This window comes from Balaenoptera musculus, chromosome 19 (genome assembly GCF_009873245.2).
Source record: "Balaenoptera musculus isolate JJ_BM4_2016_0621 chromosome 19, mBalMus1.pri.v3, whole genome shotgun sequence".
In the NCBI taxonomy this organism is placed as follows: Eukaryota; Metazoa; Chordata; class Mammalia; order Artiodactyla; family Balaenopteridae; genus Balaenoptera; species Balaenoptera musculus.
In genome coordinates this window covers 53418222-53432656 of record NC_045803.1, presented here as the reverse complement: position 1 = coordinate 53432656, position 14435 = coordinate 53418222, and the positions used below count along the sequence as shown (strand labels likewise).

Below are 14435 nucleotides of genomic sequence, written 5' to 3'. Positions count from 1 at the left end.
TGCTCCATTACAGAGCTTGTACTTTTTAAAATGTTGATAGGTATTTGATAGATATTGTCACACTACCCACAATAGAGGTTGTACCAATTTATACTTGCATCAGCAATTGGTGAGAGAGCATGTTTCCCCACATTCTGGGGGTGTGTTTGGAAACATTGTCAGAGATCATTTCATATAGGGCCTTGAATACAAAGCCAGGAGGTTTGAACTTGATCCATTGACCATGGACACCTGTTGGAGGGTTTAGGCAGTAGGTGAGGATGGGCAGGTTTGAAGTTTTAAAAGCTTATTTTCATGATGACATCGAATAAATTTTGTAGGAAATTTTTATTCTCAAACAGGCATGAGTGGTAATGTGATGAGTCAGAGAGCAGAAAAATCTCCATTAGGATTGAAGCCATGTTGGGGAGAATGTGATTGTCATCTGGGCACAGTGGCCACTGCAGACAATGGGGTTGGATATGAGCACAACTTGGTTTCTTTACCATCCATAACTATAGCTTTCCTGCCAGTTTTCTTTTATCGCATACTTCCCACAAGCTGATGGCTCCTCGTGAAACATTTAGCCCTGAAGGGTAGTGACATAAAAACCAATAACAAGGAATTTTTATCGGAAGCTAATGGTTGACCCAATGACAAGCAGACAAGTGATACAGCAACTTTATCTTTCTCTACAAGACCTTTTTGCAAATTAATTGGATTTGGAACTGCATGGAACAAAGAGCTGGGGGAAGCAAAAATGCAGACACATTCATTCTGAGTCTTTTGTCTCTTAAACAAGAAGTTAGTCACGATTATGTGATACAACAAGAGAAGGAAAGATGGATGGCAGTCAGTTGTGAAGGCACGAGCATATGAAGGACCTGAGAGCCAGGCCCATCCAGATGCTCCAGCCGTGGTTCAAGGATAAGCACCTTGGCCTTGGTACTCTTGGGGCTTGCTCTGGGGTTTAGGGCCATTACGGCTAAGCCAGAGGATGGCAGCTTTTGCCCTAAGAGCCAAGTGGCTTTCAGAGATGCTTGTTATGAATTTGTGCCTCTCGGCCGCACCTTCTATGGTGCCCAGAGCTGGTGCGAGGAGCAAGGAGGCCATTTGGTTTTTATTCATGGAGAAGGCACCCAGCTATTTCTGCAGAAGCACCTCATCCACGACACGGAATGGTGGATTGGACTCACAGGGAACTTGGCTTGGAATGGAACTACAGAAGGTAGGTGCCGTGATAATTATGTTTTATGGGGAGCTTGTGGCTGTGATTCTCACCATAGTTTCTTACCCAGAACTCCATGGAACAAATTAGTACGTCCCAATTCTCATGGTAAGGAGACCCTCCTTTTTGGTTGTTTTGTGGATCAAATAAAATAATTCTTGTGCAGTACCTAGCACAGAATCCAGCTTGTAGCTGACATGCTAGAAATGTCCCTTTCTTTGCTTGTGCCTAAGACTAGCTATGGCTTCTTCAGTTCTTGCTAGAATAGTGCCTGGCACTGTCCTGAGTGCTTCACGTCCATTTTCACAGTGAATCCTTATCATAACCGATGAGACCGTTACGATTGTTGTCCCTATTTTACAGATGGGAAAACAGTCTCAGGAAATAATGACTAAGCTATTTTCAAAGCACTTCCACATGTCCTTCCCCGACTTGTTATGAGGCTGAAGTGGGTTAAGTGCTTAGCACAGCTCAATTCACATTAGACAGTCTCATGGTAACAGCTGTCCTGGAAACCCTACCTTATCCTTCGCTCGGTGAGGACCCCTTCCTCCAACCCCCGCACGTTCAGGGGAGTCCTCCTCTTTGCACCTGTAGGATCTTGTCCACACATTTAGGAGAGCACTTTTGGCACGACTTCGGTTTTTAGGTGTCTTCCCCCCAGACTATGAGCTCTTCAAGGGACGGAACCATTCTTCTGGCCGTTTTTGTTTTCCCAGTGCCCGTACACAACAAAAAATGGATGTCCGTATTTAAGCCTTACCCCTGCCCCATGAGGCAAGCACTGCTACTCTTATTTTATGAATGAGGAAAATAAGTCCAGAGGGATGAAATGACTTGCTCAAGATGACAGCGTCCTGCTCCCTCCCATTGCCCAGTAGAAGCTGCTGGGTTTTAGAAATGAGTAGCTTGGTCTGGGCTGAACACCTGTAGAAATGTACCAGCGTGGATGGAAATACTTTAATAAAGGAGCAGCTGGGGAAGCTCATTTTAGGAAACTCACAGCCAAGGGATTTGAATTCCAAAATGCATCTTCAGGCAACATCTATTGAATGGTTTCTTGCTTTGTAGATGCAGAAATTGTGGATTTCTGTATATCAGACACCCATTCACATGCAGTTAAAGGAGCGTGTCTATTTAAAATCTCCAAGGGATACTGCATGGCTGGTACAGAAAATGGGGTAGATCTGAGTAGGCTGATACGTCCTAACCTCCATCGCTCAGTGTTATTTAAGAAGCAAGGGACTGTCCTGGCTGTGTGCGATATGATGGCATTTGTGTAACTAGATTTCAGGCATTCATAAATGTTGATGTATGGGTACAGTTCATCCTGGAACAATTTTCAAGAAACATAACAATAATGGGAGTAGTCCATAGGTTGAAAGAGGGACGATGTTTTCACTTTATACCCTTTTGTGTTCTTTGAATTTTTTTAACCATATGTATGGATTTCTTTTCCTTAAAAAAATGGTAAATGTATTTTTGAGTCTTCACAGTAAATAGTTTATATCCAGTGTTTTCTAGATCTCTGGTGTACCTCTGTATTACACACACACACACACACACACACGCTTCTTCAACAATCATGTTGGTGTATTCAAGGCTCTGAAGAGTACCAAAATCATGAAAATTGCTTCCACTTTAACTCAGTGCTGCCCAAGTATATTTGACAAGGGCCCCTGCTTCTCTCTGGAGTATCTCTTGCCATCCCGAGGCACACTTCTGTGCTCTTTTTTATTTTATTTTTTAATTTATTATTAGTTTTTTGGCTGCACTGGGTCTTCATTGCTGCGCATGGGCTTTCTCTAGTTGCGGTGAGCGGGGGCTACTCTTTGTTGCCGTGTGCGGGCTTCTCATTGCGGTGGCTTCTCTTGTTATGGAGCACGGTCTCTAGGCGTGCGGGCTTCAGTAGTTGCAGCGTGTGGGCTCAGTAGTTGAGGCACCTGGGCCCTAGAGCTCGCGGGCTTCAGCAATTGTGGCTCACGGGCTTCAGTAGTAGACACTTGCGGGCTCTAGAGCACAGGCTCAGTAGTTGTGGCGCACGGGCTTAGTTGCTCCGCAGCATGTGGGATCTTCCCGGACCAGGGATCGAACCTGTGTCCCCTGCATTGGCAGGCGGATTCTTAACCACTGTGCCACCAGGGAAGTCCTGTGCTCTATTTTAAATTGTGGTTAGACATTACTGGAAGCATCATCTATTTACTCAAACCTGTTTGTATGGGCTCTTGGGCTCAGCACCCCGGTTTGTAGGCTGAGACCTTATCTTGGAAGAGAGTGGCTAGGTGATGCCCCTTCACTGGCATGGGACAGAGAGGCCTGCAGCCTGTCAGCACTGCCTGAGCACCCACTGCACACAAGGAGTAGAGCTGGGGCAAGCTCTGTACACACCAGGATCAGGAGGACCCTTCCAAGTCCTGGTGGTCATATTCCCATCCCAGGGCCCAGGACCTGGCTGGACACCTCAAATGTGAGCTACAGCCACTGGCGCCGAGGGCAGGATGCTTCTGTAACCAACCCCTGTGGCTACATTGGGAGAGACCCTTCCTTTGGGTGGTCGCCCTCGGACAACTGCACGCAGGAGTTTGCCTTCATCTGCGAGTTTGCTGAGCTGGCCTGTGCTGTGGGGTCTCCCTCCTTCTTTCTTTTTCTGTCTCTCTCTCTTTGTCTCTATCTGTCTGCATCTCCTTCTGTCTTGCTCTGTCTCTCTTTTTCTGTCTCTCTATGTCTCTGTCTCTATCTCTCTAAATGCCCACAATCTCCGGCTGTGTGATGCTCCGTGTCTCACTTCATCTCTCCAGCTCACGTTCCGCTCTCTCCCTGTCCACTCACCTGCCTACCTGCCCTCTAGTCTCACTTGTCTCTCTGTCTTCCCCTCTCATAACCCACATTAGAGGGAAATGCTCAGCCCTATTTCCGCTCCTTTTCCAGTCTTCCCATGAAGAGAGATGTGGTCCCAGGAGGCTGTTCTCACTCACCCTTGACTCCCACTCCCTGGTCAGCCTGGCTTTGAGCCCCTCACCCCCGCACCCCACTCCTAACTCCCAAATCCCCCCACGCTCTGCTCTTGTGCCCTTTCCAGCTGCTGCCTGTGGTAGGCCCCTTTTGTGGGCCCTGGGAACCCCTTCCTGGGGACCGTGTGTGCGAGTCCCCGCAGGAGTGGCCCGAGACCCACACTGGGTCCTGCCTGCCATGGGGGGGCCTGGTCTTGGAGCTGAGCTACCTCGTGGTCCCCTGACCCTCAAGCCAGCCTTGACAGAAGGTTCTGGGCTTCCGGGCCCAGTCCCCTCCCTGGTTCTAAGCCCCTCATTGGAGACTCTGGCGCCCAGGCCCCAGTCTGGGTTCAGACACTTACTGGGACCCCTGCTCTATTTCCCCCATGCTCAGCTTTATAGATGCCATGCAAGCTTAACTTTCCTGCCTGGCCGATTCTGAAAACTCGAAAGCTTTGTGGACCTGTGGGTTAGGCAACTTCCTCACTTCTTACCAAAGCTCCCACTCAAGCCCCATCCCCTTCCCCACCCCCACTGCAAGCCTGTCTCAGCACCGTCAGCCCCCAGGGTCTTGCAGGCCCTGGCACGAGGTCACACTAGGAAGAGCTAACATACAACCAGCAGGAGTTCCACGCATTGAGCTGTACATGCCTCTGTGCACTTATTCATCACACAGTAGAAATACCTCCATCATTCTGTCGCAGGCCCATGATAAAGCTAAGAAAAGTGATGCTCAGAAAGGGTAAGTTCCTTGTCCAAGGCCACACAGCTGGGCGGTGACAGAGATGAGACGTGAAGATCAGAGAGAGAGACTGGGAGACACTGTGCTGCTGGCTTTGAAGGTGAAGGAAGGGGCAGCCTCTAGAAGCTGGAAAAGGCAAGGGAATAGCTTCTCCCCTAGAGGCTCCAGAAGGAACCAGCCGTGCCCACACCTTGATATTAGCCCAGTAAAGCCCATTTTGAACTTCTGACCATAACTGTAAGAAGATAAATTTGTGCTGTTTAAGCCACTAAGTTTGTGGTCATTTGTTACAGCAGCCATTAGGAAATGAACACAGATTTTGATCTCAACCCCTGCCCTGTGGCGGTCCCACCAGGCAGACGGGCCTGAGTCTGAAGCCAGTGTTTCCCACTTTCTTCTGTGCACATCTGAGCCAGGTCATTCTTTATCAACAAATGTTTACTGAGCATAGACCACATGCCAGGAGCTGGGCTGGAGTGGGGTCTCAGCACAGTGACCCCACAGAGCCCGATGTTACCACAGGGGAGGATAATAGTGCAGCTCACAGGACTGGTATGAAGACTCAATGAAATCACTCATGCATTCAACAATTGCTTGTTTAGCATCTATGATGTGCCAGGCATTGTTTTCAGATAAGTCTCAGGGAAGGCACTCGAAACAGGTGGAATGATAGTTGCCACTTTTACAGCCCTGACCCTACATGTACAGACTCATTTGATCCTCCTAACGACTCTATGGGGTGTGATATTGACTCCCCCCCAGTAAAGAGGAGGCACGGAGAAGCTGAATAACTTGCAGAAGACCACACAGCCCGAGTGTGGCTGGGCTGGCCCTGACCCTGGGCAGTCTGGGCCCAGAGCCATGCTCTTGCCCACCACATTGTTTCTCACCCCTGCTGAGTCAGCTCCCACTGTGTCCTTGCATCTCACAGTCCTGACCCCTGAGACCCCTCTGCTTCCCATCACCTGGCCACTTGCCCATCTGTGACCACAAGCCCTCCTAAGGTGTCACCTTACCTTTGCCACAGGTGTCGGCCAGAGTCTGGCCTGCGAGAGCCTCAATGCCACCATGCGCTGTGGCTCAGGGGAGGTGATCCAGATCCAGGATGCTTTCTATGGGCGCCAGACTCCTCATTATTGCATCCAGGACACTGGGGACCCCTCAGACCTGGAGGAGGAATGCAGCTGGGTCAGTGTCAAGAATGAAGTGGCAGGTAGGGCCCAAGGGCTCTGTAGCTCTGGCTGCAAGTGCAGGGCACTTCCTGGTGTCCTGTGCCCAGCAAAGGGGTCTGGAAGGATTGAACAATCTTCATATCTGACCTTGGGTCTCCATCATATAGGAAAACTGGCCAGTCTTCCCACAGCACCAAGCAGGGGAGTAAGGGGGCCGTGGCTCACCCTTCACATGACATCAAACCCACCCAATGGGTCAGGTGGACATTTTGCTCCCCACCTCAACTGGGTGCAAAAACATTGCTTTCTTTTTTTTTAATTTAAATTTTTAAAATTTCGAAATACTTCAAATGCACAGACAAGAATGAAAAAAATTTCAATGAAATCCCCTGGACCCACTACCCAACTTTGTCAAATCTTAGCATTATGCCATATTTGCTTAAGATTCTCTCATTACAGAAATGAATAAAACATTAGATTCGTATCATCTGTCTTAATACATGTTGTACTAGTTTGTTTCATTTATTATGTAACTATATCATAGTTTGTCTTTTCCTCTATTGAGAGATGTGCGGATTGTTGCTTAATCCTTGCTATTATGAATAGTCCTGAAACAAACAAACATTCCAGGTTGTATCTCTCCTGTTCTGGATGGTATCTCTCCTTCACGTGGGAGAGTTTCTCTAGGGTCTTATTTTTCTAAATCAGATTAAATCTGCCTCTGAGCCACGTTTGTCTGGTGACAAGGATTCTCCCTTGGAAAGAAACTTGCACCTCTCCCCGCCACGTCTGACCCACATCACCCCTGCTCCCCTCAGAGCAGGCGTGGGGGAAAGAAATGCCAAAATCAGCCAGTTGGTTCTCTTCGGCTCGCCTCGTTGCCCCAGCATTCCTGAGGCTGTGGCCCACCAAGGAGGAAAGGCCTGGGCTGGACGGGCCGATGGGTGTGCCTCCCTCACAGATGGAGCTCAGTGGGCTATTTCCTCAAAGGCCCAGATGCAAGCTTCCAAACCTTGTAGCCACACCCAGAGGGCACATTGGATGGGAGCCCTGCATCCTTTTGGGGAGGGTTGGAGGAGGTCTGGGCAGAGCCCCAGGGGGTCTGTTTGTACCTAAGCGTCACCATCACTCATTCATTCAGTCAGTTTGCTGATAGACGTTTATTGAGCACCAAAATTGTGCCATGCACTATCTTGGGCTCTTTGGATGCAGGGATGAATCAAACACAATCTGTTCTTCGAAGAGGTCACAGTCTAATGGGGAGACAGATACAAATACAGGCAATTACCTAGCACTGTGCTCAATGTCACACAGAAGGGAGAAAAGGTGCTGTTTAGTTACTCATGCAAGACTCATTTTGTACCTGCTATGTATCAGGTACTGTTCTGTGTGCTGGAGATAGAGCAGTGAACAAAAACAAAGCAAAACAAAACATTCCCTCTCTCTTGGAGATTGTAGTCTAGTGCTGTGGATGCACCTAGTAGGGTACAGATCTCACACTGAGGGGTATAGCAAACTGGGTCCCAGAAGGAAAACAGAAATCATGCTAGGTCTTCCAACAGAGGGAATTTAATGCAGGGAATTGGTTACCCAAGTCACGGAAGTGCTGAGAAGCCAAATAGGGGATGATGATCCAACCCTGAGATTAGAGGAGCAGAAAGCCGCTACCACCCCAAAGGGCTGGAGGGACAACCATGGGGGATGTCACACCAAAACCAGAAGTCAGGGCCACCCGGCAGGTGCTAGAACCATGATCTGCCCTGTGGGAGCAAGGATCACGGAGGGAGGGACTGGCCAGAGGGAGCTGGAGCTGCAGAGGAGATGTGGTGAGAGAGAGGGCAAAAAAGCACCCTGCCCTGTACCTCTTCCCATCTGGCGCAGGCAGACTTTGAACCCCCAAATTCCCACCCTAATCCCTGGAACTGCGGGTATGATGAGATGCCATGCCCATGAATATGTTAACTTACGTGGCAAAAGGGTCTTTGTACATGTAATTATGGTCGATAATCTTAAAATAGGGAGATTATCCTGGATTATCCAAGTGGGTACAATCTAATCACCTGAGCCCCTCAAAGCAGAGAATTCTCTCTGGCTAGAAGCATAAGAGAGGTGTGGCAGTTGGAGAAGTCAGTGAGATTCAAGTATGAGACAGATCTGATGCCTCATTGCCAGCTCTGAGAGACAGGGGGTCACATGGGAGGACTGGAGAGAGGCCTCTAAGAGCTTAGGGTGGTCCCAGCTGATAGCCAGCAAGGAAATGGGACCTCAGTCCTACAGTCCCAAGGAACTGAATTCAGCCAACAAGAAGAATGAGACTGGGAGTAGATTCCTCCCCAGAGCCTCTGTGACACCTTGATTTCAGCCCTGTGATACCCTGAGCAGAGCCCAGCTGACCCCACCCAGACCTCTGACCTCCAGAAAGGTGAGGTAATAAAGGTGCTGTTTTATGCCACTACGCTCTTGTAGTTTGTTACAGCAGCCATTGGAAGTTACTACGTCGTCTTCAGTCTTCCATCAGCGCCTGCCAGTGTACAGGGGAGTTTGGGAAATGTAGTTCCCTGCAATTTGGAACCAAGTGGGGTGAGGGTGGATCTGTGGGCCAACGGTCAAAGGGCTGGCCACCTTCCCAGAGGAGGTGAGATCTAAGCTGAGACCTGAAGATATGATAGGAGTCACGCAGGAAAAGGACAGCTGGGTGAATGGGGACGGGTGTTCTGGGGAGAGGGAAGAACCCATGCAAGTCCGAGGAAGAGCACGGTAGGTGCAGGGAACTGCAAAGCACTCAGCACGGGGGGAGGTGGGGCACTAGTGCCTGAGGAACCCAGACCCTAGCCCCAGGATGTTGGGGAGGCACTGGAGGGTTTTGAGCAGGGGAGGATGACGGCCAGGTGTATTTTAAAGCTGCCTGCAGGCTGCTGTGAACCCAAACAAGGGAGGCTGATGCCGGAAACCCAGGTGAGAGAGGCTGGAGGCTGGAGGGCAATGCAGATGGAGAGAAATGGACAGATTCCAGAAACAGAAGGAAGTACTGACAGGACTTGTCAATGATGGGAGTCCAGGATGACCCTGGCATTGAGAGGAGAGGCTGGGGGAGGAGCAGCTGGTGGCAAAGGTGGAGGAGGGAGATTGTATTCATGTCCTAGGGCTGCCTTACCAAGTACCACGAACTGGGTGGCTTAAAACAACAGAAACACATTCTCTTGCAGTCTGGAGGCTGAGTCCAAAATCAAGGTGTCAGCTGGACTTCTCTACCTCCGAAACCTGCAGGGGAGAGCCCTTCCTTTCCTCTTCGAGCATCCGGTATTTGTCAGCAATGCTTGGCCACAAACGCTTGTAGGTGCATCTCTCTAATCTCTGCTTCCAACTTCACATGCCCTGTCTCTGTGTCCAAAGGACAGCAGTCATACTGGATTAAGGGCTCACCCTAATGACCTCATCTTAACTTGATTATGTTTGCAAAGACCCTGTTTCCAAATAAGCTCACATTCACAGGTAACAAAGGTTAGGACTTCAAGACACCTTTTAGAGGGGACACACTTCAACCCAAATCAGAGATCAAGACCTCATTTCAGGATATGAGAAGCCTGGGGTGCCCTGTGACGTCCAAGTGGAGATGCTGTGTAGACAATTGGACATACAGGATAGGAACTCAAGAGAGAGCTAAACAAGAGACATAGATCAAGGAGTCATCAGCCCATGGCTAAAAACTGGGTGAGGGGGACACAAAACCATAACAGCTGGGGAGGAACCAGGGCCAGAAGAGCATCTGAGGAGGGGGTGGGGCTTGCCTGACTAAGCAACCGGACAGGAAAAGAGCATTTAAGTATGCCAAAGCCTGGAGCAAGCATGGGTTTCTAAGATGCGAAAGACAACAAGGAAAGTGATGTAGTGCAGGGCAGAGCCATAGGATGCTCTCAAGCCAAGGAGGGAACCAGGGCCACAGCACCTGCCTGTCCCTTCTCCAGGCCTCTCTGTAGGCATCTATTATGTCTACATGGGCGGAGGGAACGGGTGTTGGGATGACCCTGAAGCTTCTGGCCTGGGGTCTCCACACTCCTCCCTCCTGTGGGCACCTGGTGCCCCTGGCAGACTCAGGGTTCCTAATCTTGTGCCCTCTTTGCCAGTTCTCAGGGTGTAGGTTTCTACCTTAGACCATCTGAGTAGATGCCACTGGACCAGTGGTTCTCAAAGTGGGGTCCCTGGGCCAGCAGCATCGACATCTCCTGGAAGTTTGTTAGAAAAGCAAATTCTCAAGCTGCCCTCCAAATCTACTGAATGAGAATCAGGGTCTGGAAATTTGTGTCTTCACAAGCCCTCCAGGGGGTTCTGGTATTCCGAAGTTTGGGAACCATTGTGCTGGACCCTGAGATATTTGAGGGCAGGAATCCTACTTGTTTCTCCCCCAGCACCGGGCTCAGTGCCCCGTCTTCAGTAGATACCAGCAGGTACTTGTTGGGGGGATGGTGGGTGAATGAACGAATGCGAGGTCACTCATCTCTGTCTGACCCTACCCCTTAATGTCCTTCACACGGTTTCTGCTTCCGCTGGGATGTGGGTGCCTCCCAGGCCAGTGCCAGGGGCTGCAGGCCTGCCAGGTGGCAGCAGATGGGACCTACTTTGGAGACCTGTGCCCCAGCCGGGGCAGTTACCTGTGGGTGCAGCACCAGTGCCGGGAAGGTGAGTCCCCAGCTCGCCTGGGTGTGGGAATTCCCTGCTTGTCTCTAGCCCTCCTTGGAGCCAAGGGAGCAGCTATCGATGGGGGTGGATCTGCTCAGCACTAAGAGACCTCCTCGCCCAAAACTGCTGCCCTGTGGCTTGCCCTCCCCACCTGGCTTAGCTGCAGGGTAAAGCATTGGAGGTTCAGTTGCAAAACAAGCCATCAAGCCAGAAGTTGAAAAAAAAAGTTTTAACCCCAGGACCCTTCAAATTAAATCTCATGGGGTGACCCAATAAACACAACAGACAAAACCAAGATTACTTGATTGGAAGGATTCCCACATGCCATACCCACTCAACCACCACCCTCCCTGTAGACTGCCATTTTAGAATGCACAGGGGCTTTTACAAATCTAAAAAACCATAAAAATAACCCATATTACCAGAATTTATAAAAGCTTTATAAATCAAGAAGGAAGAATCCCTCCCTTCAATTCTACAATTCTATTCCTCATAAAGAAACTACTCTTAATTGTTTAGAATAAATTCTTCCCTGCTTTTTAAAGTGTTTTCATAGACACGGCTGTGTGTGAATGTATAGATGTATATGTCTACAACTCAATTTTTTTCACTTGATAATATATCCTAGACATCTCTCCAAGTCACTACCTTATTCTTTTAATGACTGCATAGTATCCCATCATAAGATTATGTCAAAATTTATTTAACCCGTTCCCCTCTTGATGGACATTTTGGTTGCTTCTGAGTTTTTGTTGTTATGGATCACTCTGCAGTGCTCTCTTGTGCGTTCTTGTGCATATATCTTGACATGCGCCTGGGATTATTTTTAGAGGAGAGATCCCTAGTAGCAGAAATGCTGGGTCACAGAGTACGTGCATTTTAAATGTTAGTAGACATGGCCACATTACCCTCCAAGATGGCTGTATTGAGTTCATTCCTGTAACAGTGTGAGTGCAAATTTCCCCTCAAGCTGGGACACCACATTATGCCATTGTCCAACCAATTAATCGGTCAGAACGGCAAATTCTACCGAGTCCGTGAGTAATGGTTCAAGGAGCTCTGAAGGGGAAAGATGAGTCAGGGAAGGTTGGGGTCCCCAGGGGCCATCCAGGAGAGCGGGGTCCTTGGGGACAGGAGGAGGAGGGCTGCACGGAGGAGAGGGTGCAGGAAGGTGGGGTGGCACTAGTTTGCAGAACACACTTGGGTGGAATAAGAGTGAGCAGGGTGTCTTGTTCTATTTTCTGGGAAGAGAGGCCACATGGTCTGGCAGCACTTTCCATTAGGTGGTTTTGCTCCTGGACAAAGGGTGCCCTTGGAGATCTGCCAGTTGCAGCCTTGCTGTCATCAGACAGACGGGTAGCTTAGGGCTATGGGGTGAGTTGGGTCTGGCTACCACATGGACCAGATTTTCTGTCCTGACTTTGATTTCAAATATCTTGTCCCTTGTGAATCAGTGTGTTCTGATCACCATCAGTTTCTGATGTCTGAAGGGAAGGACTTCATCCAGCAGTATCCCCTGCCCCCAACCTCCTGCCTCTGTGCCCAGAAGGGCCTGCTGCATCCTGAGTTTCCTCGGATGATCATGAATCAGTACCAATCAGAACCACAGTGGCTTTCGGACCATCTCAAGAAAGTCCTTTTCATTTGCATTCAGCGTCTTACATATTTTCCCTTCTCATTTAAGTCAGAAACCAAAAGATTGTGCTGCACCAATCAGCCCATGGCTGGGTGAACCACCACAAATTCTACCCCTCACCCCATCCTCCAGGCCAACTTGTGAAGCTCAAATTTGTAAAATTTAATGTGCACTAAATTGCTAACAATGATTCATCAGCCACCCTAGCCAAGGAGATTTTCCTAAAGGTGCTTTGCCTTTTGCCTTTTTAAACATTATAAAATACATTTAGACAATCAATGGATCCTGGTTAAATAAATTAGGGTACATTGTGCAGCTATTAAAGAGTATAAGGCAGCTCTAACTGAATTCATATAGAACATCTCCAAAATATACTAAGTGAAAAAAAAGGAAGGTGCCAAATAGTGAACAGAGCACCATTTGTATAAATAGAAAAGTATGTACATGCTTGTGAGTGTGTAGGTATCTCTGGAAGGAGACCCAGGAGACTGGTAACAATGGCTGCCTCTGGGGAGCAGAACTGGGGAACTGAGGGGTAGCAGTGGGGGAGGGCTTTCTTTTCACTGTAGACCCTTTTGTACATTTCAAATTCTGTATCTGGGTCATGTATTACCTAGGAATGAAAAATAAAATTCAAAAGAACTCTAAAAAGTAAAAATAAAATTTTTAAAACTTTAAAAGCCCCACTGAAGATAAAGGTCAGGTAGATAGAAGAGAGTAGGTTTTAAACAGAAACATCTGCTTTGCAACGGCAAATGGTATTTTGAGTTTTGATCTGCAGGCCTGAAGCTGACAGTGTCCAATGAGAGTTTCATCTTTGACAATGTCACCATCTCCCTTACATGGTTCCTCTCTCCCTACATTGGAAACCTGTCCTGTATAATTAATATGAGGGATGGCCACACTTTCTACCCCTACTACCCCACAAGGTAAGAGGAACTTCTGAGCCTTGAGTAAAAATGTATCAGTCAGTTTCTGCTGCATAACAAAACACCCCAAAACTTAGTGACTTACAGTAATAGTTATAATTTTTCATGGTTCTTTGGATCAGCTAGGTGTCTTTTCTTGCCTGGGCTAGCTCAGCTGGATGGCCTAGGAAGGCCTCATTCTTTTGTCTGGCAGTTAGCTGGATGTCAGCTAGTGGCATGTGTCACTCATCACGCAACAGGCTAGCCTAGGCTCATCTGCATGGTGGCAGAAGAGTTTCCAGCAGGGAGTGAAAGCAAGGCCCAACGTGCAAGCATTTTTCAAATCACTACTTGTGTCACATTTTCTAATGTCCCATTGACCAAAGCAAGTTCCATGGCCAAGCCCAGACTGAACAGGTGGAGAAATAGTCTCCACCTGTTGGTGGAAGGAGAGGCAGAGTCACAGTACAAAGGGGCATACATACGGAAATGGGAGGAATGGTGCTCACAGGTTTTCTCAATGGAGAAGGTCACTCAAATAGTCATGGAGAGCTGGGTTCTTTTAGCTCGGCTCTGCGGAATCTCCCGAGTCACTGTCCAAGGAGTCAGTAATGGGGTGAAGAAGACGCTCACCTGGGTGTACGAATGTTTTTTGTTGATAAGGATAATAAAAATAATAGTAGCAATATTAATAACAGTCCAGCTAAGCAGCTTTCACACCCAATCTCACTTAATCCTCACAACAACCCCACGAGCAGGACCTATGCTGTCCTGAATAACAGCCACTCACCATATGAGCTACTGGGCCCTTGGAATACAGCTGCTCTCAACTGAGATGTGCTGTAAATGTAAATGCACGTGGGATATTGAAGATGTAGCTCCCTTCCCGTGAAAGAATGGAAAATATCTCACTAAGTGATGTTCTGATACTGATTATACATTGAAATTATAGTATTTTGGATCTATTGGGGTTAAGGAAATAATTTTTTAAAATTAATTTCACCTGCTCCTTCTCACTTTTTTCAGTGTGACCATTAGAAAGTTTACAATGACACACGTGGCTCACATAGTTTCTGTTGGACAGTGCTGAACTACATAATCAT

General features: G+C 48.2%; 1 protein-coding gene across 1 annotated transcript in view; it reads left to right on the top strand.

Moving 5' to 3' along the window:
* Positions 1–260: 260 nt before the first annotated feature.
* The window catches only part of PKD1L2 (polycystin 1 like 2), a gene marked incomplete at its 3' end in the record, with an annotated part of 83763 nt that continues 69588 nt past the window's right edge, over positions 261–14435 (top strand). Inside the window, 6 exon segments of the mRNA XM_036832342.1 lie at positions 261–268; positions 906–1207; positions 3646–3822; positions 5967–6152; positions 10678–10788; positions 13206–13353. Of these exon segments, the coding sequence (XP_036688237.1) occupies positions 261–268; positions 906–1207; positions 3646–3822; positions 5967–6152; positions 10678–10788; positions 13206–13353 (932 nt within the window).